Source organism: Perna viridis, chromosome 2 (genome assembly GCF_037379345.1).
Source record: "Perna viridis isolate PV_CMFRI_1.1 ecotype Kerala chromosome 2, ASM3737934v1, whole genome shotgun sequence".
NCBI lineage: Eukaryota > Metazoa > Mollusca > Bivalvia > Mytilida > Mytilidae > Perna > Perna viridis.
In genome coordinates, this window is record NC_142446.1 from 29,302,552 (window position 1) to 29,330,233 (window position 27,682).

Below are 27,682 nucleotides of genomic sequence, written 5' to 3' on the forward strand. Positions count from 1 at the left end.
TATATTTGTCGCTCATGTTTTAATGTAGCTATATGTGTCAATCATCTGTCAGTGTATTGATGTACATTCTGTCACTGATGTGTATGAATGTACATTATATCTATCATTGTATGAACGTTCTCTATATCTGTCATTGGTTTGTATTATTTTGGTATACATGTTTTGTACATGTATTAAGAAACATTAAACGAGTGCTATAATATCAGTCATTTTTTTTGAAAATTCAGTCTATTTGTAAATTGGCTTGGAAAAACTCGTGTACATGTTAACAATAAAAGGTAATACATAACAATTGTTCACAAACCTATCTACTACTGCTAAGAGTCAAAAGAAATAGTCAAAAATGAAAATCCATATATCGAATGGCAATATAAAGGCAATAACCGGTAAGATTGACAAAACCGTAATAGTCCTGACAAGTTTTATAGCGCACTAAACGTACTGACTTGGTACAGGCCTAGGTTATGCCAAGTTTTATAGTGCTCTAAACGTACTGACTAGGTACACGCTTGGGTTAAACCAAGTTTTATAGCGCACTAAACGTACTGCTCCCATTACGATTAACTGTTTCTAGTATGCAGCCACCGAGGAAAGTCTGTAAAATCCGTGGTCAAAACAGCACAGAAGATACATTGGTGATAATCGTTTTTTGATATATGTTTTTGAGGATTTTTTTATAAAATATTTGACCAAGTTATTCGAAATAAACAACTTTGGGGCAGTTTTTCACAAAGTTGTTTATGAACAAGCTTTAACGGTTCCAGAGTTGGTTATACAATATAACTTGGTCAATAATTAAAAACAATCCTTAAATTTAATTTCTAGTCGAACAGAATCGAAATAAGATTTGTCCTTTTGCCAAAGCTTAATTACTTTTGAATAATTTGAATTGCTGATTGCAGAACGATCCACGTTATTGACGTCCAAGTTGTTTTATGAAAAATAACAAACCTTGCCAAGCAGGGCAATGAACAATCAAATTTAATTATTTTGTCAAAACAGAATATTTCTCAGTAAGATTTAAATATCGGAAAGCAAACGTTTCTAGGCAGTGTGCAGTGTATGACACGTACCTTTTCATAACCTTAGTCCAAAACCCCGTCTCTCAGGCAACAATGGCCAATAAGTATGACAGAAGAGTGGCTACGAGTTGAGAAATATATACATAATATACTGCAGAATGCCTAACACGCATATAAAAAGGATAATTAAATCTCTGAAAAATATTATAGCACACAAAGACAAAAACTCTGACTAAATACATACAAATGTTTACAATCACATCTACAATTTGCATTAATAAAAATTCTGCAAAATGAATATAAATTAATTTGATTCCTGTATTTATTTTCCAGTCACAAAATTTCCTCTTCAGTTTTATATGAAATATATATTTTAGTTTCAGCTATTAAGTACATAATACAATTTTACTTAAATCTCACTGATTAAAGTTTGTTTTTGCCGCTGGTTGAGACGAGCCATATGTCTGAGCTACAATCGCCACCAGGATAACGTACTTCATGGGCCAATACAGGGCCATTTGGTTCATCTCCAAAGTCTACCAAGAAATTTTTGTCGAGGGTCATACCGCCATTGACTGGGTCAACATCAATTTTAAGCAGCTGAGCACCATCTCTAGAACACACGAATAGACACTCAATTAAACTACGAATAATACGTATTTATCAGTTAAAATTTGAAAGGTGTATCATGTAAACAAATTCTTGCCAATTCTGCATATCAAAAGCAAATAAAGGGAACATTTATATTTCAACCATACTGTCAAAACATTTTTTGTAAATAAAAACTATATTTGTTTTCATCGCACGTTACAATCTCATTGTAACTGGCTACCCTTGAATATCTGCAGTACACAAAACACCACTACAATAAACAGCCAAGAACCAGCTATCTACGGTATAGTAGCATTCATTAACAATATAATTTACTTCATGACTTTATAGCTGATCTGATCCAAAAGAAAGAATATTGTTTGCTAGATACTTTAATCTCAGTTTTCGCTATATAGATGACGTATTATCTTTTAACAATCCTAATTTCGGGGATTTGATACATCGCATCTACCCCAAAGAACTTGAGATGATACTACAGACACTGTGAAGTCAGCCTCATAACTTGACCTATACTTAGAAATCGATGGTAAAGGAAAACTATTGACCGAACTTTACGACAAACGTAAAGACTTTTCACTCAGAATTGTCAACTTTCCTTTCATCTGTGGCAACATCCCTTCAGCACCTGCGTATGGAGTGTTCATATCACAACTCATACGTTATGCCAGAGCTTGCCGAAACTACGCGCTAGAACTCTAACAAATAGGTTTCTGAAACTGGGTTATGTTGCTAGAAGATTGAAGTCATCACTACAAAAGTTTTATGGTCGTCATCATGAACTCGTGGATCGTCATGGTGTATCCATCAGCACCATGAAAACTGATTTATTCAACGGATCATTGTTTTCCTTTCCCCGTTTGTCTACCCAGGACTTGACTTTATGAGCAACTCGGCGGATATTTCTAGAAAAGAAGAGGACGCTTACCCTACCGGTGCACCTGGTCTATGCTCCCAGTTTTAAGTGGAGTCCGAGTTGCTCATTTGCTTTTGTATGTATTATTTTAGTTACTTTGTGTTCTTTATTGTGTATGTTTGTTTTCCATGTCTGGTCTTTGTCCCTGGATTACATTCTTTTGATTACTGCTATAACTTTGGTTTCCTTGATTACTCTTTCTACATTTCTTGTTATCAGTGAAAAAAGTAAAGTGTTTACTTGATGATATCAGGGTAAAATTGTTCATCCCAAGAGCTGAATAGAGAGGTTGTTACATAAAGACGTCTTCCATCCAAGCTAAGCTGTATCATTTGAGGGCCACCTCTAACACGACGTCCCTTAACATATACGGGGTCTGGTTGATCCTATAAAACATTCATAAAAGTATATGATAGGTACATTCGTTATGTCTGCAGTTGAATTCAAAGGTGATGCTAAAGTTATATTGAAACATGTATTTTTATAACTCTATAAAAACGTTGACAAAAAATGAACACCAATTCCTTCCTAAATAAAAAACCTTAACTCGACTGAAGTTTTTAAAAAAGTAAAGAAAACAAAAGATAGAACGATTTGCTGTTCCTCTTGTCCTTTTCATTGCCTTTGTAAGAATAAAAATTACGTGTAATGGATTCATCATTGTAAGGAAGCCATAATTGTGTATGTTATGCTTCAATAACCAATCAGTTAAAGAGATCTAATAACCAACGAATGTTTCACTGCCGGATTTTCGTATCCCTCTTTTCATCCTTTCGATACCTTTAGTTCTTTATCCTCTGTAACTTTAACCTTGCCATCTTTCTGAATACTACCACCAAGCCATACCTATTTAACAGTCAAAGTAGTACTGTTTATCTGCCATCACTAGTCTTATTTAATGATGATTTGATGAAGAAGTATAAAATCATTAAAATGTATTAATTGAATGTCCCCCAAGGTCAAGCTGGATTATTAACTAGGTCATGAAATCGTTTTTTTTTCTCAAAGAGTCCCGTCCTAAGTGCACAATTCCCTAAAATGATCTAAAAAACATGGGGTACTTTCTAAGCAAAGGTAAAATCCACCTCTCTCCCAAGACATCCTGGCGTTGTTTCAGTTTGTATACTTCCATAAAATATAACATTTGTTAGTCACTCACCTGTCCCACCAACTTAGGGTGGCGTCTATCTGTTATATCATACTGTCTAATGTCTCCATGGATCCAGTTACTAAAGTAGATAAATCTGTCATCCAATGACAGCAGAATGTCCGTGATCAAACCTAAAACGATATGTTATATGACAGCAGAATGTCAGTGAACAAATCTAAAACGATACGTCACATGACAACAGAATGTCTGTGAACAAACCTAAAACAATGCGCTACATGACAGCAGAATGTCCGTGATCAAATCTAAAATAATCCGTTACATGACAGCAGAATGTCCGTGTTCAAACCTAAAATAATCCGTTACATGACAGCAGATCAAACCTAAAACGATCCGTGACATGACAGCAGAATGTCCGTGATCAAACCTACAACGATCCGTTACATGACAGTATAATGTCCGTGATCAAACCTAAAATAATACGTTTCATGACAGAAGAATGTCCATGACCGAGCCTAGAACAATACTTATATTGGTCTTCAAGAATCTAAGTAGTATGTTATTTAGTTCATCAAGACACATAATTGCTTTGAAATTTCAGGACGCGGCTGTAAGTATATAGATAGGATAAAATTTACTAAAACTAAATCTATTATGTTATGAGACAAAAACAAATTTGTATCGCTAAAGTATTTCTGACAAACCTGGCATTTCAGGTAGTGCCCAGTTTTCAACTTTCTTCGGTGGTATACCAATAACTTTTTCTGCAGCCCACTCGCCGTTCTGACCAAAAGAAAAAAAAGATTGTAAAATGTACTTATTCATAATATATTTTGATTAACATATCTTACTGTGCGTTCAGTGGTAATGATATCAGAAAGACATTTCATTGCTAGTAAAAGAGAAATAACTCTACAAATTTTTTTTTACAAGCTTGTGTTTTGGAGAACAAAAATACTGAGATTTATCAATATTGTAAGCGGTTTTACTATTTATTATTTTATGTTTGTTTGTTGTTTGTTGGGGTTTAACGTCCGAGAAGCAATATTTCAGCTATATTCAGACGATGAACATGAAATGATGATGAAATGAAAAAAATGGATGGGACACAAAGAAAATAGGGTCGACAAATTTTGATTGCCACTAGAAAGGGGGGATGGGTAAGATCGGGCAATTTAGCCTCCTGTGGCGGAGCGCAAAGGTTCCTACTCCTATCGAATACCAAAGCAGGGTTCTTTAACGTGCGAGGAACGTGACATCTTTCCCAACACGGTGCACCACTATGGCTTGCGGTCAGGTTTCCCGTATTACAGCCTGACAAAGCCACCATGTAACATGCCAGGGGTACCCCATTCCACCACCTGGGGCACACATCCCAGTTGCTCTGTGGGCAGAGCGCCTAGCCCCCAGTTAGGTTTCTGAGCACTATTTAGTCGCCTTTTACGTCAAGCTTAGGGCTGCTGCAGGCATATTCTTTTAACACCCGGACCTGCACGGGGCATTTTTATTATATGTAGATCTCTAAATTATTCAACAAGAAACCTTTAATCTTATTTACTAATTCATTTGTCTCATTTAACATATAAAATATTTGAGTAACTTATAAAAACAGGATATACTACAAAAAATAGAGTGTCCAACATAAGATATTTGATGTTAATTATTAATTCAGATAATACATAGTGTAAGATGTCAAGATAACTGAATTAAGTATAATAATGTATCTCCATCAGAATGAAAGAAATCTTGTTACATGTATTTGTGTCCATACACAGCCAAATAAGCCACACATGAGAATCATGTGGTTTGTTACATGTATGATTATCATGTGAATCCATCAAGATATTTTAATCATTTGACATATGATTATTGCATGATTATAATATGTTTTTTCACCTTTCATATAATTACCATATGTTTATCATATGAATCAAGTACCATATGATTATCATATGTGGCACATTTGGCTGTGTAGTAGATATATATTATTTACCTATGCAGATCTAAATTTTATAAGTATGTATATGCACTTCAAAAAAATATATAGCCTCATATTCGAGCTCATTTCGTACATAAAAAAAATTGCGTTGTATATCGTCTAACTACTGCTAATAAAAGCGAAACATTTGTTTTGATTATTCATTTGAGAATTGAAAGTTTTATTTTTTTATGTTTCATTGCCGTGTAAAAGCATTAACCGTAACATATTTTTAATGAAGCCCGCTAGCGCTCCATGTCCAAATTATGCAACCAGTCATTCAAACATTCAATTCTTATAATTACATTTCATATGACTATTTGATTTTAGATATGCAAAGAAAAAAGATAATTCACAGTGATCAATGAAAGTAGTCCTTAATTGTGGTCTGTTGAATCACATGAACGGATCGTTTGAGGCTGGTTGGTGCAGACATGTACATTTAGAATAATATGAAACTAGTTTGGGGTAAGAACAAGGTATTATCTTCTTTTTTAACTCTTATTCTTTACATAAAAATCATATCAAACTTCCATGTTCAATAAAAGAAGTAGAAATGACACATTCACTGCATCACCTTACTGTAAGGGAGTATTTATTACTTTATGACACATTCACTGCATCACCTTACTGTAAGGGAGTATTTATTACTTTATGACACATTCACTGCATCGCCTTACTGTACGGGAGCATTTATTACTTTATGACACATTCACTGCATCACCTTACTGTAAGGAAGCATTTATTACTTTATGAAACATTCACTGCAACACCTTACTGTAAGGAAGCATTTATTACTTTACTATCATAGGCGCAATCGTAGATGTCTAGAGCTATTTAGAACATCTGATATATGTAAAATATGTATCTTATTTTAATTTTACAGAAATATGGTATCATATGTAAGATATCTATAATGATATACTGTACTAATGAAGCAATTAGCAAGTGAGATATCTAAGACTAGACATCTTGTTATATAATTGAGATAAAACTTTCCACAATCAATAGTTACAGTCAGAAAGGTAATACTTGACTAACTGTAAAGCATAGATTGCTAAACGTACACCGATATTTCAGTATGTTACATTGATATCTTCCCCAATATAGAGCAGGGTCAAGAGAGTCCTTTTCAAAAGAAAAAAAAAGTTATTTCAATTAAAATACTGACATTCATCATCAACATCCAACATTCTGATGAAAAATAAAAACTGAAGAAAATATTTTTTCATCAAGTCTTGACAAAAAAAATAAGATGGTCATTTTTACATCAAATTTAATCTATCTATCTAACTGTAAAGGGTTGTGTTGAGACTAAACAGTCATTATTAAGCGGTATATGTTTTTATGCTATTTGTAGAAGTAACAGATTATGTAAATTTTGAAAACATGACATTGAAAATGAGATGCATTTTGTTTATAAGATGTTCTGTGTATCAAGGTTTTCGATCCTATTTCAAAAAAACCTTATAAATGAAAAAACTGTCGATGTTTTATATAAACAATATTAAAATGTGCTCTAACAATGTAAAAAAATAGGTAAATTTATCTGTCGTGCTATGAAGTTATTATCAGACGTTATAATATATATTGTTTTCACATCTGCTTTATCCTTGAAAAGATTAGTCTGTTAAATTGTAATAAAATCCTGTAATCTATAGTTTAATACGAGTTTGGTAAACAAGGAGTATAGAAAATAGCGAAATACAATGAATAAAAAGCCTTTCGCTAATATTCAACTCTGTCTTTTTCAGTAATGCATACCGGCTTCCTAAAATATCTGAAGATAGTTGAAGATAGTGCACAGCCGACATAACCTTCTAAAGCCTCGGGATTGTGTAGAAATCTGATCTCTAGGGGAATCAAACCTTCAGGTCCTAGGTCTATCTTCTGAATTCTCTCGTGCTTAGACCAATCCCAAACGTTTAAGCATCTACCATAATTGCCTAAAAACCATGAACTTAATTTTATGTAAGCAATAACAGAGATGTTTGTATCTAGACAATTCAAACCCAGAAATACGTAGACAAGAATTCGGTCAATACTGTTTCATTAGCTAATGGATTGGCAGGTAAGCTCCTTCCATGTATGTAAAAAGGGGGTCATTTGCCAACAGGCACCGTTGGCCATTTTAATGACAAATTTATGATATTACTAAGATGCCAGACAAGTAATGTATAGAATTAATTATCTTAAATGAAAAGAGGAATATTTAAGCAAGCAAAAAAGTTACTTGTTATTATAGAAATATTATGTGAATAATACAGCAGACCCTTTAAAACAACATCTTAACTAAAATAATGTATCATCAAACACCTTAATATATAACAGATTTAGGTTTTTAATCATCAATATGTTTATTTAACTAAAAATAAAATCAAACAACAGCCTTTTATTTCGAAAAAAAAACATCGAATTCCTACATAAAAGTGAACAAAGAAACCATTTTTGCAGAATTAAGATTTTCGGTCGGAATGATGTAACCTTTCAATTTTGTTTAATTTAATATGATTTCATCAAATCTCAAACGTTTGACAATAAAGCGCACTTAACTTTTAGTATTTTAGTATGATCTGTTCAAGTTTATAGTACAGTGTACTCATGGAATGATTGTATATATTGTATTTGGGGGTTTAGAGGCCTCAAACTTGAATTTGACGGTCGCATATTGAGTTCATTAGCGCCGCGTTAGCAATGTTACATAAACCGAATTTCCAATATTCTGGCCTTCAGTGTTGAATAAAGACTGTCCCACTTAACAGACAATGTCAGATGTTAAAAACCACATTATCTGCTGGATATCAAGCTACACTGTCAAAACGGAATTATGTTTCAATCTATCCCTTTTTAAGTTATTTTTTTGTTTTTGTGAAGCTGTTAAGGTTCACATCATTTCATTCTCTATTTAACACTAAATCTAAAGATCTAGTGGTATAATGATATTTTTGACTTAAGTCAAGAAGGTACTGTGACATATGTGTACATTATTTTTAAAAAAATCTACTTTGGTGAAAAGGCCAATACATAGACATTTCTTCAGACTTATAAATATTTGTTGTATGTGTCTCAAAAATTATGTAAATACACTTCTTTTATGAGTAATGAGATTTAAAATACACTAACCTTCTTAAATACGGTTTTTCGGCTGTATTAGATAATGTATTTACAGCAGTGGAACACAATGTTCAACTATTTAGTCGTGTCATCAACATATCTTGTTACAGATTGTAGAAGAGGGCTTTTATGACAAACCTTACTTTTAATTATCGGTTAAACAGGCAAATTTGAAGACGTCTTAATTCCTTTATGTGTTAGATACAAGCAATATCAACTATCAATTAGATTCAACCTGCTTAAGGAGTTCTTGGAGTAGAAAAAAGTGTTAAAAATAACAGAAGAATTATACCTTTTTCCACATCAGCTGGGTTGAAGCCTTTCCTAAAACAATTTGGTGCACCCCATTCAGTGCTGATCATGACGTTATGGTAGGGTTGGTACCAGAAATCATAGTTAAACTCCACGGGCTCCCTTTCCCAACTCTTTTTTATCACAAAACTGGTACCATCAACCAAAACAAAGCCACCTTCATAAATAAAAATATTAAGCACGATTGTAAATTAGTATTGAAATAAAAAATTCCTCAAAGGATAGATTGTTTAAAATAAACAGTTTTGTTACATTGAATTATTTATATAAAAGTAATACGACTGGCTGGCCATCTTCAATATTATAATAAAGTAGAAACTAATAAATTTGATTACTGTCGATGACGTTGATATTTCATGGTTATACCTTTGCCTTCACCTTCCGGGTCACCCATGCAGCTTATCATAATATCACCAGAACCTAGACAATGGCTTGTATGTGGAGCAGTCAATCCACATTTCTGTGTCATTTCCCACGGTTCAACGCTCTGTAAAAAACGAAACATTATCAGGCTTTTTATTGATATTTTTGTTCGAATAAACAAGGTGTTTATTACTTGCTTTTGGATTTTTGAAAAAAAGCTTACAAAAAAAGCAGGAGGAAGACACAGCTTGTTGTCTTTTGTCTATTTGTTAAAGTGTATACGTTCTGTATCGATCTCAAGAATTAAATCCGAATTCGACAGATTGTTAAAATTCGTTTAATTGTTCTACTTTCTCACCACTTTCCTAGGTAAGGAGAGGGTTGAGCGCTCAAAAACATGTTTAACCCCACCACATAGTTTAGGTGCTTTTCCCAAACCTGTATCCTGAAGTCCAGTGGTCGTCGTTGATTTTTTTTTATGTTCTTTGTTATTTGTTTTACGTTTTTTGTTTTGGTTTACTCCAAAAAAGACGGTACACCTAGATACAAATATGTAGTTCTTGGTAGAGATTCCTCATACTTTGTAAAAAATAATTCCAAATCGTCTTCCAAATATACCGAAGAAGATGTTTTCAAAATGCTGGAATTTTTTAGCGAGGACATATTTGTCCAGTGTGATGGACGCGTTTTTCAACAAACGGTCGGCATTCCAATGGGAGCAAGTTGTGTTCCTCTACTTGCTGACCTTTTTCTTCACTCTTATGAGGCGAGGCTAACTTTATAGCTGATCTGATCTTCACAAGAAGGAACATCGTTCAGCCAAATCCTTTAATTTCATATCCGCTATATAGATGACGTATTATCGTTTAACAATCCTAATTTTGGGGATTTGATACATCGCATCAATCCCAAAGAACTTGAGATAAAGGATACTACAGACACTGTGATGTCAGCCTCATATGTCGACCTACACTTAGAGATCGATGGTAAAAGAAAACAACTACTGACCAAACTATAAGACAAACGCGATGAATCTTCATTCCGTATCGTAAACTTTCCTTTCTTCTGAGGCAACATACCTTCAGCACCTGCGTATGAAGTTTCCATATCACAGCTCATACGTTATGCCAGAGCTTGTCGTAACTACGCAGACTTTTTGTACCGCGCTAGACTTCTTACAATTAGGATTCTGGAACAGGGTTATGTTGCTACAAAATTGAAGTCATCAATACCGAAGGTTTATGGTCGTCATCACGAACTCGTGGATCGTTACGGTGTATCCATCTGCACCATGAAAACTGATTTGTTCGACGTGTCATAGTTTTTCCTTTCCTCTTTCGTCTACCCAAGACTTGACTTTTTATGAGCAACTCGGCGGATGTTTCTAGAAAAGCAGAAGACGCTTACCTTACCGCTGCACCTGGTCCATGCTCCCAGTTTTTAGTGGAGTCCGAGTTGTTCATTTAGTCTTGTTACTTTGTAGGTAAGGTCTTTGTCCCTGGATTACTTTCTTTTGATTTCCGCTAGAATTTTTGTTATCTTGATTACTCTTTCTATAGATTAGGTCGATTCTCGTCTTTTAAGAATACTTTCACTTCATTTATTTTGGGAGTCCTTTACAGCTTGCTTTATGATATAGGTTTTACCCATCATTGCAGACCATGTGGTGACCTGTAGAAGTTTAATTGTAAGTTGTTGGTGTTTTGTTGGATGAATGGCAATCATACCACATCTTCTATTTTTATATTGTTATTATTAAAATATTAAAGAGTGATCGGTGTTATTTTAAGAGACAGAAACACGGTTCGGGTGGGTCAAGTATTTCACTGTAAACGGTGCTAATGTTCAGTTCGTTCTTCGGCACGGCTTTGGGGATAATTTTTATTTAAATATGTTATTATCTGTAATGTATTCTTATTACTTTCAAAGATATAAACTTGTTACAATAACATAATTGTACTTCTAACTGATAAAGTAGTAAAAGCTCTTTTGTTGGTAATAGTGTGTTGATATGTATACTAAGTACGTTCTATTCATTTCACAATAAAAGCTACAATTTCTTAATAAGATAAATTTAACGTATTCTAAACGTTTACTGAAATTAAAATATTTGCATCTATCATTTCACGCCTGATGGACATTACACTTGAAATTAAATAACCCCTTTGAAATGAGGATAGGTGAAATTAAGCGATGTATATTTCGTCATTTCCCAACAGGGGCATAATCGAGTCCATTATAGAGGGTCACAATCATTAAGCAATTCGCTCCAATGGCAAACAGGACATTTGCATTTTACAAAATTGTATCAGATATATATATGTTACTGTAAATAAAGATGGTGCTCTTGGATTGTTTCCTGTATCAACAACGTATATTCTACTACTGTTCACACATGGTAGTATCAACTTGTTTCTAGACTTTGATGGGTCGCCATGACAACTAGAGCAGGCATTCCAACCTGTGTGGTGGACCTCATCGCCTTTGTTTGGCATGTGTAATCTGTGTACCACCTTAATTAAAATATAATGTAGAAGACGGTTGATATTTGAATCACTTCTCTAACACAAGCAAAAATAGAAAATACATAAAGAGAGTCACATGAACTCAATTTGTAAAAATTTTAAGTTTTAATACTGAATTTCGACTTATAATATTCTGTTCGAGCCTGAATCGTTCACCTGGAGAATTGAAATCATATAGCAGTATCACTTGGACAAAAAGGTTCATCAATTAAAGAGGTCCCTACTTAGATCATTCCTGCTACCCACTGAGACATATGAACAACATAAAAATTGGACCATTTGTAAAGAGCATTGAGGTCAATATCCCTATAATGTTTCAAAACATTGCAACTATGGGTTTCAGAGAATTAGATTTTAAAAAAATGGAAACACCAAAAAAGCAAAAAGAAGCGTCAAAAAGGACAATGACTCTAACATGGTTAACAGATTTTTATTAAACTATCTACATGGTTAGATTATATCACGCTGAATACTATCAACAAAGTAATAATTTGAAATTTTTGGAAAAAACCTGCTAATTGACCTCAATCTTATAAAGTTCAGTAAGAATCTGTTTTATAGTTTCAAGAAAGTAAATTTTAGAAAGAATAATACGAAAATAAGAATAAAAATGTTACGGTGTTAGAAATAACAGCAAAAAACGGACCAAAGAAATACCCAAGAATACCCAAGAATACCTCAAAACTCAAAATATACATTTGAACCTCCAATTTAATTGAAATATGTTTTATTTGATGAAAGAAAACGTTTTTTTCTGGATTTTTGTCCTCACAAACAGCCGGAATTTAACAATGTGACCAGTAACGCAATGCTAATTATGCAAGATAATCAATTTGTTTTCTTCGATGTATGTTGACTTAGATCACGGTGATGTATCAATAAATCAAAGTATTCAAGAAAATGTTTGCAATTTAAATAAATAAGTTTAGCGCTGGCCACGCGCTGCATTATCCTTTGATGTCATGGTCAGGTTAAATGTTCGGTCAAGCGGATCAGTGCTGGACGCATTTTATCCGTCTGTTGTATTGACAATCTGTCTGTCGGAACTCATCGGTTTCACTGTTTTATTATATATATATATATATATATATATATATATATATATATATATATATATATATTTTAATATCACGTCTCAATAGGAAATATATGTTTTCTATAATTATCATGATTATTCTACAATGTTTTGGGTTATTCTGGGGGTATTGTTGGGTATTTCTATGGACCCGCAAAAAACTGGTGACAGATCCTTATTGTCCATTTTCACTCAAACCGCCATGTTTGTTAGCACATTACATTAAAAATTCTAAGTTATGTTCTCGATAGAATACTACATGGAACATTCCTACTTAGCTTATTCTTTTATATTAAAACATCACTTTGCAATATTGCAAAATCAATCATATTTTTATTACAAAATGATTTTCTAATATTTAAAAAAAGTAACTGAATACAACAAATCTATTTTTTTAATATTAGAAAATCAATTACGTTTCAAAATTCGTTTTTAAATTGCAAAATCAATCAATTTTTTATTATTACAAAATGATTTTCTAATATTAAAAAAATGCAATTGAATACAACAAATATATTTTTTAATATTTAGAAGATCAGTTTCGTTTAAAAATTAAAAACGATTTTTTCTTATTAAACAAAAAGGTTTTTGCTATTAGAAATCCAATTTGTAACACTAAAATTGTTTGTAATGTCAATATATATATATATTTTTCAATATTAGAAAAAACACCTAATTTTGTAAACTTGGCTTCCCATAATATGGCCATTTGTGTTGATTCGAAGAATATTGTTCAAATGCAAGATTATCACTGCAATTTAATCTTATTAATAGTGAAAATGGGGGCATATTGTTGAGAAATGTCTGAGCCGAAAGCTCAACCAGCTTTCTTCCTAAGGGAATAGAAGCAACAACATATTACAACCATAAACAATGTAGTGCTTGACTTTTTCATTTTTTAAGAATAGTTCATCATATAATAGTGTATCTCCATTTTAATTGAATAGGTAAAATAAATGATAAAGCACCTCAAATCTAGTGTCCTTGAGCTTATCAAAATGTTTCTGATAAAATCAAAACTTACTATAAATTTATATAGGACATTTCATCTAAAATTACACAGGGTGATCTGATATTAAAAGCCCGTTTACATGATCAAGGTTTGTCATCCAATTTTTTTTATGTAAAAAAAAACTTACTCAATGTTGCTTGCCTGTTTTTTTTTTACATTCCGATAAGTCATTTTTATTAGGTAAAACCCATCAAAGTCCGTCTAAGTATTTTTTTTTCTAAGTGTTTGGTACACGGTCAAAAAACTTTGTCAAAGAAATTTGGTTCGTATAGACGAGCATTAATGTAACTTTGCCAACGTTTACACGATCTTAATAAATCACGCACCTGCTTTTTTATTAATTTTATGCATTCCAAATACTCATTTTGAATGGTCAAATTTCATTATGGTTCTTCCCAAATCAAAATCAAGGACGCACACATACAATGTATATGAATATAAAATTGTCAACATTTTCATTATTTTATTTAATCATGTACGGAAACCTTCTGAAACGTTTGTATAAGAATTGTATAAAAAAAGTTTTCTCAATATGTTGCTTCTTTTTACACGAAATACCATACACTAGGTCGATATTCCCGGGAAACCTGAGAAAGATATTGATGTAAAACTTTGATCATGTAAACGGGCCTTATTAAACAAAACTTTTATCAACATCAATTTTGTTGTCATAAAAAAATAACCAAGTTTTTTTTAAAATATATGTAAATGTGACTTTGACCAAGACCAACTTACTTTGCTGTCATTAAAAAATAACCAAGTTTTGTTAAATATATGTATATGTGATTTTGACCAAGAATTTGCAAGGTGTACATTCCCATACCTAGACTGTTATTGTAACTATTTTTTCATTGACATGGTGTCTTTTTCTGAAAGTTCATTATATCTGATATCTCTTATAACCTGGCAATACGTTGAAGAATTTGGGTCCACGTCAACAGTGACAAGGTAGTCAGCTTCGTCATTCCTTCTGTTCGGTGGTATGATACATGGAATGTACACGAGGCCCTCTCTGTTCCCACTCCTCATTGCTGCCAAAGGCGAAGCATAGCCTGGTCCACCACAACACGCTGTAATAAACAGTGTAAAGTACAACTTCATAACAACTTGGCATTTTTAACAACGTATATTTATGTTTGAAATTGTCACTTTATAAGACTACAACATAAATCATACAGGGTTCAATTATTGCTGGTCTAGATCTGTACATAAAATATTTTTGATAATTACATGTTAACTGGAGTAATACTGCAATAACCAAATTAAATAGTTGGGCATTATTTAGAACTTTTGAAAGGTATTGGTCTCAACCGATTAAAAAAATACTGTTAAAACCCGTAAATTTGTTTACACCGGAAGTCATGTAAGTTGAGTCAAGTATTTCAATTATGATATTTTATTTACAGAAATGTAAGAATCCTATGCATGGTCTAACAAGACTTTACATGAATGCTGTGGTATTATCCGAAGGTTCAGCCGAAAATCCCTTCCGAAAGTCCGCTTGTCCAAAGACTTACCCATGTAGGTACGAGATCACAATTAATTCCCCTTGACTATTCGTTGTATAGTTCCTTTTTTTTAAGTGTGTTTCTTCCTGATTTTTTTTCTTTGCTGTCATAAACTTTATTGCTTAGTATTAACTGCAGAAATGTAGGGCAAGGGTCAAATTTACAAGGTTTTTTTTTCATTCTGTAATTTTATGTGGAAGTTGTGATTTGGTCCTTTAAAAGAAGGTCAAAATTTAGCACATTTGGCAGTGGTCACTTTTCATGTCTACGGGGTCTCCGAAGCAAAGTTGCTAATATAAAATATGATGGTGAATTTTTCTGGCACTCTTATAGAAATCTGCTTTTATACATGTTTCCATATTGGTGAAGTTTGAATGAGTTTGAAGCGGTGGAATTTGTTTTATATGTCAAGATGTGTCTGTTGAAATGCACTACGAAATTAATTGTGTCCTCGTACCTGTATGTTTTTGACTTGCAACTAAAAAAGTAAATTCGACATGAATAGAATATACCTTTTCATGAATTTGCTTACTCTATACAAATGCCAGGGAATGAACTTTCTATAACTTGTGTAACAATAAAGTGTACAGTAATCACTCAGGTGTGTCAAGACATTCGCGCCGGTCGATTACTGTTTGTTTACGAATTATATTTGTTACGATCGAAATCGGAATATGGCCAAAAATCGCTATAGAACAACACCTTATTTATCCATAAATCCCTAAAAAACGGTGCATTTAAGTGATTTTTCTTTTTACACTCAATAATTTTACTGAACCTTAAACAATAAGCGGGTATATCACCTGTTATATATTCATTCATTTACTTATGTTACTTTTTATGTATTATTTTAGTTACTTTATGTTCTTTTTGTGTTTTTCTTTTTTCCATGTCTGGTCTTTGTCCCTTGATTACATTCTTTTGATTTCCGATAGAATTTTGGTTCCCTTAATTACTTTTTAACTAAACACTACATTATTACCATATATTTTATTTTCTATTGTTTAATTTTGTTGCTATAGAAATATTTCTATTTGAATTTATTTCTTTAATAATTTAATTTTTATGTATATAACCGAAAAAAAAATAAGTTCAGCTTTTATAATTTACATTGGACAGGGGAGCTGAAAAAGAATTGTAGTCACATTTCTGTTCTTTTTTTTTTCGGCTACATGTTTAGCATGATGGAACATTTTATTCCTAATTGACTATAACATATCATGATGCCAATGATATGCAAAACACTAAGTAATGTTTGATATATTTAAATATTTTGGCAATATTGTATTACAGATAATTTATATTTTCTATTAGTTCCACCATTTTCATCAGAATTAGAGGAAATGAGTTATTATTTGTTCGTGGGTTGATTGAACCTGAACAAGAATAAAGAACCATGAAAAGTCCTAAAGATTATTTTTCCCTTTTTCTTAGGGTGTAATTCATTGTTACAATCACTATGAAATCTATCTGGCAACGTTTAATGATAAAGTTCTTTTTTCAATATTATTCGTACAAAAGTTTTTACTTTTTCATATTTAGCTGTATCTGTATATATTTTTAATTGGGTGTTAATACTTTTCTAAACTTCGACCTCGTTATAGGGATCAAACTGCACTAAAATATTTACATTGTATTTTTAAATTGAAGATGTGTATCAAATAAAAATATTAATATTTGTTTAAATATGTTCTATAGATTTGAGACATTTGTACTGAAGGAAATTCATAAATCCAGGTATAAAGACTATACATGGAAAACAAACACACACAAAAAGATTATACTAATCAAAAAGGTACAAAGATGAGCAAATCGCGTGAATCCTCAAAATTGGGAGCATGGACTAGATGCAATTGCAGCGTAAGCATGCTTTGCTTTTAATAAAATTGTGCGAATTTAATCAGAGGAAGTAAATGGAATAAAAAATAATGTTTTGTTACCAAATTAAAGGACCAAATAAGGCATGTAAAAATATTTGGGACTGATAACTCTAGGTAGGAGGAAAGAATGTAAAACACGATTTCTCTTCCACTGAACTAAAGGAACGTTAGAAGCAAATGCATTTGAGAATCAACATAACTGAATGACTTTTATAAGTTCTATAAGTATGTGAACGGTAAAAACACCGAAAACAATAGTGTAATCAAAGTACAGAAGTACTGAATCAATGAAGGTCTTCATAATTTGCTCTGTTCACTTTTCAAATTATAAAAAAAAGATTGTATATTATTAAAATAGGGAAAGTAATTTTTAAACCCCCTTTCAGAAGGATAGGTATACACTTTTACCCTTGTCCGTGTCTCCGTTATTATTTTGTTCGATATGTTGCTATAATAGTCAGATTTCGAATTTTTAAAGGCTAGATTACACTTTTTTCTTATTTTTCTGAATTTTTTCCAACTATCCGGACTATCATGCTTTTTTGCCTTGTTATGACAGCGGTTTTTACTTGTTTATACTAATAATACGGTTTTGTATAACCTCGTCACAGACAGAAATATTTTTATCCGTGATATTTGAAGTAGACGAATCTATTTGTTCATTTACAAATAGGGAGTCCCAGTAATGTCTTTGCAGTATTCAGGGCTAATTTTAAAGACTCGGAGACTTCTTCCCATATATTATCGTTACTATCTGGTGGAACATAAAATGTACCGTATAACACGATTTTCTTTTTAAGTCTTATTTCTAACCATAAGCATTCTAATTGACCAACGCAAAGGTCGGGACGCCAGATACAGTCGATATTGGATCTTACATACACAACAACACCCCCATCCAAACGAACTAGTCTATCTTTGCGGAATAGTTGGTATCCTGTTATCGATATTTCATTATCAGATACAGTCCGTTTTAATCAGCTTTCCGTAAACGAGAGGCTATTGAGGTTGTTATATTCAATTGATATTTGCTCAAGTTTTGGTTTTATGCTTTGCACGTTCAAGTGAAAACAAATACGGAATTATTCAGGATTTGCGAATAACTTAGATTTAAGCTGGTGGCGCTTGTATTTAATGGTTCTGTGCTACAACTGGATGTAGACGAGGGCCCAGGATTAGGTTCAACGCCAGCAATTATCAATAAAATGCAAGCAATCATGTAGTAGAAAATTTCAGTTTTTATTAGGAAGCCTGGAACAGACTTAGTATAACTTGATATATTTTTCCTCTTTATCTCGGTACTTGCTTTTGTATTTAGTTCCCGATTTAGCTCATGATTAAAAAGGACTATGCTTAAAAGAGGTATCAGCGGGAAAGAGGCTAATCCATAAGTGATAAATAAACAAATGAATTTGATATTGAACAATGAGAGGCATTTCTTAGATATCCTTATACGCAATAATGAGTAAAACAGTCCGATTCTCTCTCTCTCTCTCTCTCTCTCTCTGTGTAGCTATATCATCCGTCATCATGACCATTTAAGGCAAGATTTAACAAAACAAGATTTTATTGATAGCCTCAGACACAGTAGGTGTACAAGTGGACAACAAAAAACAAATACAAACATGTACATACATGTAAATAAGACAAATACACCGACAAAATACACAAAACAGTCAGTATCATTAAATATGTGAATACATACAGATTCACATTTATATTTTAACACATTCATTTTCATATGATATTAGCAATTTTTCGTAAAAAAGCACACACTCTTTTGTATAATTGAACATTACAGATAGACAATAACCCACCAAATTTACTCATATTCGGTTGCTTTGAGTAGTAATCTGGGATGTAACGAGATCTTAAATACTTGACCGTTGGATTATTTCACTGGAAGAATATGTGAAATTCATCTCCCACCCCTTTTTTACTAATATTACATATTCTTTGACTCCGTGAGACTCCAGACCACCTTCCAGTTTCTATTTGGTAGTTTTAAGTTAGGACATCTTAATTTCAATCTTAAGTGCAGAATTCACCACGAGATATGTTGTCCATTTGTAAAAAACCAAGACTGGTTGAATTGATCACATAATGTCTCTTTAACTGCGACCTTAAGCCAGTTAATATTTACTTTAACGTGTTCGTTCCATAAGTAACTAAGACCCGTATCATCCAAGACAGATTTAACATGATAGTTATTCCACCTAAATTTGGTTGGATTATTTTCAAGCAATTTTAACATAAGCCGAAGCATTATATTTGACAGTTTTTGTTCTTCTTGCATAGTTCTTTCCCAAAAGCTAACCATTCTTACTTTAACAAATATTTCAAGTGGAATTCTACCCAACTCTCCATAAACCATAAAATTTGGAGTGCTGCTTCTCAGCTTAAGGATATTTTTAGAAAATTTAAGATGCACCTTTTCAATGTTTTGCTTATTTTCAAAACCCCAGACCTCAGAGGAATATAAAAGTATCGGTGATATCAAAAGTATCAAATAACTTCAACTGTAAATCTATTGGCAGTGGAATGTTTCTTAGTTTCCTATAGAGAGCAAATAGAGCTTTTTGGGCTTGATCTATTAGATGCTTTCTTGCAATAGTGAAACTGCCGTTGTAACTGAAAACCGTGCCTAGATATGTATACGACTCTCCTATTTCTATATTTTTGTTATATATTTGGAATTGGAAATGTTGTTTACACTTTATTTTACTGAAGAAAATAACTTTTGTCTTTTCAGTATTAACTTGTAACTTCCATTCTTTACAGCAATTAGCAAACACATCCAATGCTTTTTGCATAGCTTCCTTTGTTTTTGACATTATAATTGTAACATCTGCATAAAGCATCACACATATTTTGACATATACATCAAATATTTCTAAGCATGAACTTTCTATCAAATCTAGATTTTGTACTTCATTGTCTTGCAAAAAGATTTCTAGATCATGCAATAAAATTGAGAACAAAAAATGCGACAAGTTTTCTCCTTGTCTTACACCAACTCCACAGTAAAAAATGCTGAAAGTTTACCTTGATGCCTAATACAAGCCTTAATATTCTGATCCATATTGAAAATAACAAAATATTTTCCTTGTTACATTGGATTTTTGAACTTTTAGCCACAGACCATCTCTCCAAACTGTGTCAAATGCTTTTTTAAAGTCAACAAATGTGCAAAATAGTTGTACCTTTTGAAAAATATATAGCTAAAAGGGAGTGTAACACAAAAATGTTGTCAACAGTAGAATAACCCTTTCGAAATCCAGTCTGTGATTCCGATAAGAGCTCAATCTCATCAGAAGACTTAGTAAGTCTTTCATTCAAAATGGATGAGAAGGTTTTCCCTAAGCATGAATTTAGTGTAATTCCTCTATTGTTATTTGGATCTCATAAATAGGTACAATAAGTTCTTGTGACCAAAGTTCTGGTACAATACCTGTATCGAGTACTAAATTAAAAATCTTTAAGTATACAGGTATTAGCTCCAAAACAGTGTTTTTAAGATGTTCATTAAGAATATCATCAACTCCACAGGCTTTGCCATTTTTTAGATTTCTAATATTTTTATTTTTAACTATTTCGTCAACAGTGATTGGACCACTCAGTAATTTGTTCAATTCACTTGGTAAGCTGTTGACAAAATTTTCAAAATTTCTTGAACTCTACTTCTGTGTCCATTTTGGTATCAGTCTTGTATTACATGTTCCTGAGCGGTGTACGCAAATGACTATCATTTTTCATCAGAAGTACACAGTAAATATCAAGCTATGACACAAAAAACTAGTTTTTGAGGAAAAACAGTATTTTAATGAAAAATACTACTTCAGAAAAGGTGTTTAATTTATGAACTCAAAATGAAAGTGAAAGTAGAAAGGTCTTTTTCTAGTTTGACCAGTCCTGGTGTACCAAAATTTGTGTGATTTTTTTTTCTAAAATGGACCTAAAAATTATTTTTAACATTTCCTTAATTGAAAAACATGGTCAAAAGTTGAAACTCCTTGTCTTTCTTTTTTTAAATCATGAAAATTTAAGGTATACTACAGAAGCCTGTGAGGCAAAGAATACAATACTGAGACCTGATAACCACAGTTTCAGTGGAAAGTGAGATTTTTAGTTAGTGAGTTTCAATTATCCTAGAAGCTTTCAAACAACAATATATCATATTTGATACTAAATGGAGCAACCTTAAATGGAATAAAGGGATTCAAGGCCTCTTGTTTTACTTTTATGGTATATTTTTACTAAATTTGGAAATTAGCAATGTTTTTATGGATTAAAAGATGACCAATGAAATGCAATTGTTATTATCAAAAGTTTTCTAAACATAACTATATAAGAAATAAAAAGGGTGACTTAAATTGCTGAAATATAAACAGTTTTGATTTTTTTACATTTTTAATACTTGGAGTACAGACTTGACTTGAAAATGGTTGAATTGCACTTGTTACACATGACATATAAAAACTGAAATGTTTTTTCTTGCATTTTCACTTTTATTCTACTTTAACTGCTCAAGAAGTGCTTTACTACAGCCATTTGATTGATTAAAAGTGAAAACTGGATGATAAAACATTTTTTATTTCATAAATGACCATTTCTAATGGTACTTCCACTCAAATATTAATGCGACTTATAAAAAATTGGTGGTAATGACATATAAAAAATGAACTTTCTTCAATAAAGTGTGAAGTAAGTAGAAACTTTGATGTTTTCTGTGTAAGTTATTTACTGTTCTTGCAAAACATAATTCTGTTTCTGTGAAATATTTCTCCTTTTGTAATTACGGAGTACATTTATACATGCCCAGGGTACCAATTGTGACTGAAAATCAGCATTTTTGTGAACTGAGATGTCTTTTTCATTAAAATAATGATAATTATTCAACATTTTGACCCTATTATGCCTTTGTGTAAACAAGAAATTCAATTTTGTGCAATTTGTTGTTTCAGTAAGCAGATTTTAAATTATCAAGAGGTTCCCTAGTGTTAATGCTAAAAAAGGGGGGGGGCGAACTGGACTTTTGTGAATATGGGCCAAAAAATTGAGATTTTGAAACAATTTGGTATTCATAGAATAATTAAGGCACTTGTCTTACAATACAGACTACCTTTAATGTTTAAAAAGGTAACTAAATTTTTGTTTATCAATACTTGTCTTTTTTGCAAAATTTGAGATATTTGACTTAATACTGTTAAAGGGTACCTATATGAAAATTGGACAAAAATTCACAGGAAAGCAGGACAGAGATATTTTGTCTTTAAGTTGGAAATTGAACCAAGTTATAGAAAAGCAACAACATTTAAAGATATCTTAAAGTTTTAGTAATAGATATCAGTCTTATATTACATATTCCCAGCGGGTGTATGTCAAAACATGGAGGCTGAAAATATAGTGCACTTCCTTTTTGCCTTTAACTGTTTTTGTTTCTTGGCAAATGACTATCATTTTTCATCAAAAGTACAGGGTAAATATCAAACTATGACACAAAAAACTTTTGAGGAAAAAACAGTATTTTAATGAAAAATAATGCTCCAGAAAAGGTGTCTATTTTATGAGCTCAAAATAAAGTGGAAGTAGAAAAGGACGATTTTTAGTTTGACCAGTCCTGGTGTACCAAAGTTTGTGCCTTTTTTTCTAAAATGAACCTAAAAATTATTTTTGACATTTCCTTAATTGAAAGAGTAATCAAGGGAACCAAGGTTATAGCGGTAATCAAAAGAATGTAATCCAGGGACAAAGACCAGACATGGAAAACAGACATACACAACAAAAAACATAAAGTAACTCAAATCATACATACTAAGTAACAAAAGTAAATGAGCAACTCGGACTCCACTAAAAACTGGGAGCATGGACCAGGTGCACCGGTAGGGTAAGCGTCCTCTGCTTTTCTAGAAACACCCGTCGAGTTGCTCAAAAAAAGTCAAGTCCGGGGTAGACAAACGAGGAAAGGTAAACTATGACCTGTTGAATAAATCAGTTTTCATGGTGCTGATGGATACACCATAACGATCCACGAGTTCATGATAACGACCATAAAACTTCTGTAATGATGACATCAATCTTGTAGCAACATAACCCTGTTCCAGAAGCCTATTTGTTAGAGTTCTAGCGCGATACAAAAAGTCTCTGTAGTTTCGGCAAGCTCAGGCATAACGTTTGAGTTGTGATATGAACACTCAAGCACTCACATAAAAAGATCAAGTTCGATTGTGGCCTACATTTAGGTAGATTAGTTTTTTTTTTTTCATCTATAAAATTTGGATTGTTTCTTACCATAAAAAATTCTACGCAAATGGCGTGCAAGACTACAAATCAATAATCAATGCACATTTCGCAGTTAAACAACTTAAAGAGCGATTACAAATAAATGAAATGACTTAACTCTCGTACAACACAAGGGGTACCTTACAAAAAAAAACCCTAAACGCTTGTGTGGTAATAAAGTCTTTCCGACTTCGTTAGATAACAAAAAACATGATTGGTATTGCAGTTAAAAGTCAGTGTTAAAATTATACAATCTTACCCATTAGAACGATGAAATTTATGTAGTTCAGGTCAATATATTAGTACAAGGAACTCGTGTTCACTGTGTTCTATATTATGATAACAAATATGTGTGTGTTTGTTCTAATACATATACACCTGGATAAAGATCGGTTCAAGTCAACCGCAACAGTTTTAGTGAAATAAGAAATAAAAGACATCTTGGGAATTCGTGAAACGTTTAAATGCCCAAGCTACAATATACATAAACCTATAAAATTTGGAATGCCTCTAGCTTCTAACAGTAAAATATTTACACAAATGGCGTGCAAGACTACAGATCAATAACCCATGCATATTACGTAATACCAAATTTTGCAGTTGTTTTACCTGCGTACATAAATCAAATGACCTAATTCTCGTGTAGCACAAGGAGTGCGTAAAACAATGCGCCTGAAGGAAACGAGGGATCCAGGAGTTTAAACCCTATGTATACTTAGTAACAAAATTTTGTTAATTTTGCGCTAAATTTGGACAAAAAATGACAAATTATCGTTTGGATTCACCTTCTCTTTCAGTCAGTCGGCCTACTTGGAACTGAAATGAACAGACAGTTGGGGAACTGACCATGCAGCCCCATTTTTCCTTGACAACCATCACTTCTGTTGAATTTATCAATTTTATTTAAAATGGCATTTTTGTCTTATCTTGAAGTATTAATTGAAAATGTAAAAAAAACTACATTATACCACTATCTACTTGGCCTAGAAACTGGCCCAAGTTGCGGCGGATTTCCGTCCGCGGAGAAATAGTCGAGAACTAAAATAAAATTGCTAAATTGTATGTGTACATCTAGTCATCACTGAAACATTAGGAAGTTGAGTGTGTCTTTAAAGAGTAAAGTCTTTATAGCCACTAGAGTCAGAGTTCTATATATCTAATAATGACATTTTGTGAAGCCATTTTTATTAAAACTTCCCCACCCCAAAAGCTTTTTTTCGGAACGTTGCACAATCTTACCGCATTCTGTAAATACATTAATTCAACCCAAAAATTATTCCTCGATGTTCTCAGTTGATTTAGCTGTTGTCAAATAAGTTTAACCATAATATATATTTTCTTGATAAATATGATTGATTGATTGTTGGGGGTTAACGTCCGAGCAGCAATATTTCAGCTATATTCAGATGATGAACATGAAATGGATGATAAGATGAACATGAAATTAAAAAAAGGATGGGACACAAGGATAATAGAGTCGACAAATTTTGATTGCCACAAGATAAAAGGGAGGGATGGGCAGGGTCGGGCAATTAAGCCTCCTGTGGCGGAGCGCAAAGGTTCCTACTCCTATCGAATACCACAGCAGGGTTCTTTAACGTGCAAGGAACGTGTCATCTTTCCCAACTCGGTGCACCACTATGGTTTGCGGTCAGATTTTCCGTATTATAGCCTGACAACCCCAGCATGTAACACGCCAGGGGGCACACATCCCAGTTGCTCTGTGGGCAAAGCGCCTAGCCCCCGGCTAGGTTTCTGAGCACTATTTAATCGCCTTTTACGACAAGCTTAGCGCTGCTGCAGGCCTATTCTTTTATCACCCGGACCTGCACGGGGGTCTTGATAAATAAATATGAATGACCACCCTACACTGAATACTGTTTACGAAATGGCGCCCGCAATTTTTCAGATTTGAAATGCGAACTTAAAAAAGCCTTTACCTAAAACATTGCGGACTTAAGTGGCATGATCTTCTTGCACTTAAAATGTGTAAGCCATCGACTAAATCAATGACAATAGTTTTGTTGGAAATAATTTGCTATAAATATTCTGCAAGGTCTTCTTTTCTTAAAAATATCGTCTTGAAACTAAAGGATTCGTTTACAAGAAAGGAATGGTAGAGATTTCAATATAAGCTTATCAGGTCAATCACATCTTTTCAAAATATGTAGAAATACCAGAAAACAAACGAGAAAATAAATATTACGCAGCATTTTTTGAAATGACCTAAGAATACTGATCATTGTCATTTCGCGTTATTTGTTCGTTTGTTTTTCTTGTTTCAATAAAATTATAAACATGTATAAAGGAGTACATATATCTTTTCTAACTAACCTGAAGCTTCCTCGTCTCCCGACATTTTCATTCAATAAATGCACAGCAAACAGAGTGCGCAGTGCAGAACAAGGACTCGCTGTAAACTAGGTTACGCATGGAGAAGGGTATTTAAATGCGAAAATTGATTTTGTAATAGAGTACACGTCGTGGAATGTTGTTTACGAATATTACTTTTCTGACATTTCCCCCTTTTTAAGCGTTTAGTTATTAGTTCTCTATGACTATACTTGATGTAGGGTAAATAATAGTCCGAATTTCCTCTGACCCTGCAACCCTCCTCTTTTTTATTTGGATATTGATATGTCGGGTTGGGGTCAGAACGATGTGTCATACAAAAAGTTGGAGATTCAGCGGTATGGCGGAGTATCGTCCTTCACGCGCTTCTTAAGACTTTCATGTTAAAATCGTGTAGGTGATGCATACCTAGTTCGATTCGGGATTCATTTTTCTTTATGCTGATGTAAGTTTGATGCTGGATGTCTGTATACCTGTTTCTTGTTTTTTTTGGTTTAGATTCTATGGGAAAGAGAGGGCTTACGGAACCCAATTATATTAAGCTTGTGAAATATTTTTTTCTTTCACTACCAAACATTTCTGCATGGATTTATATATAGCATATTTAAGCTTTTTGTTTCATTATGTTCATGTCTGACTTTCTACACAAAAATGTAGTACTTGCAACTACCTGAAGACCATTCAAATTTCCTCTGATCCTGCAACTCTCCTCTTTTTTAATTAGTTATGAGTATGTTCAGTTGGGGTATCCAAATAAAAAGAGGGTCGCAGTTTCAGAGGAATTTCTATCTAAGTTAAAGATTAATATTATTTTCAGAAAAAACAGCCATATCTCTTTGCATTTTATAAAAACTATCAGTAATACATATACTTACTACCTCATATGAATGTATGGTTGATTCTTACAACTGAATACCAGTGTGATTCTGTTGACTACATGTAAGTCCTAACAAGTTACCATAGATGAGGACATATATTCCAAATTATACTCTTTGGTCACAATAAAAAATATCTACATGTATTCACAGGTCTGGGTCCAAATTATCTCAAATATTTATACAGCCCCAAATTGGTTTGGATTTGTTGTGGTCATCTGGAGACACTTGTTTTTTGTGAAAATTTGAGTAGTAGTTGGTTGATCTTTATAAATTTTAAAACAAGGTTGCAAAGGACAGCAGGAAGGTTGGTATAGATTTTGGGGGTTAGAATTAGGGGCATAAATGGGTCCTAAAACAAGAAATTCATTGAATTAACAATACAACGCTAATAAAAGTATAGCAATGCTTCACAATATTCTATACCACAATAAACAGACTTAGATTGATTGTTTGGGTTGTGACTTAAGCCAAGTAAGAATAATGGGCCCTACACAAGTATTTTTCCCCTTGATTCAAGAAATAAAGGGGAAAAATACTTGTTTATTTCTGGTTTGGTTTGAAAAAATTTTGTAGATGTCACTTCAAAATCTTTGCCTGCGTTTTTCAATTAGATTTCAAATATCTTGTACAGTTTTCAAATTATAAAGGAAGCCACGCCCTAACAAATCATATTTTTTGAGATAATGAAGTACAAAGTGTTCCATGAATGCACGCTAAAGCAGACCTTTATACTTAAAGTTGAATTTCA

At 32.8% G+C, this 27,682-nt stretch overlaps 1 protein-coding gene across 3 annotated transcripts; it reads right to left on the reverse strand.

The window, feature by feature from the left end:
• Window positions 1-960: 960 nt before the first annotated feature.
• Window positions 961-26,188, reverse strand: LOC148624531 (methanethiol oxidase-like). 3 transcript variants are annotated; one of them, XM_088567193.1, is made up of 11 exons: window positions 26,039-26,188; window positions 14,938-15,104; window positions 11,750-11,935; window positions 9,426-9,546; window positions 9,040-9,216; window positions 7,398-7,579; window positions 4,360-4,438; window positions 3,707-3,828; window positions 3,328-3,393; window positions 2,788-2,933; window positions 961-1,635 (listed from the first exon to the last, which is right to left on the reverse strand). In XM_088567193.1, the coding sequence occupies exons 1-11, from the start codon at window positions 26,067-26,069 to the stop codon at window positions 1,446-1,448; spliced, it is 1,467 nt and encodes a 488-aa protein (XP_088423319.1). In that variant the 5' UTR covers window positions 26,070-26,188; the 3' UTR covers window positions 961-1,445. The 3 variants fall into 3 exon arrangements, with proteins under 3 accessions (XP_088423319.1, XP_088423320.1, XP_088423321.1); XM_088567194.1 differs by lacking the exon at window positions 26,039-26,188 and adding an exon at window positions 23,964-24,105; XM_088567195.1 differs by lacking the exon at window positions 26,039-26,188 and adding an exon at window positions 15,552-15,588.
• Window positions 26,189-27,682: the final 1,494 nt, after the last annotated feature.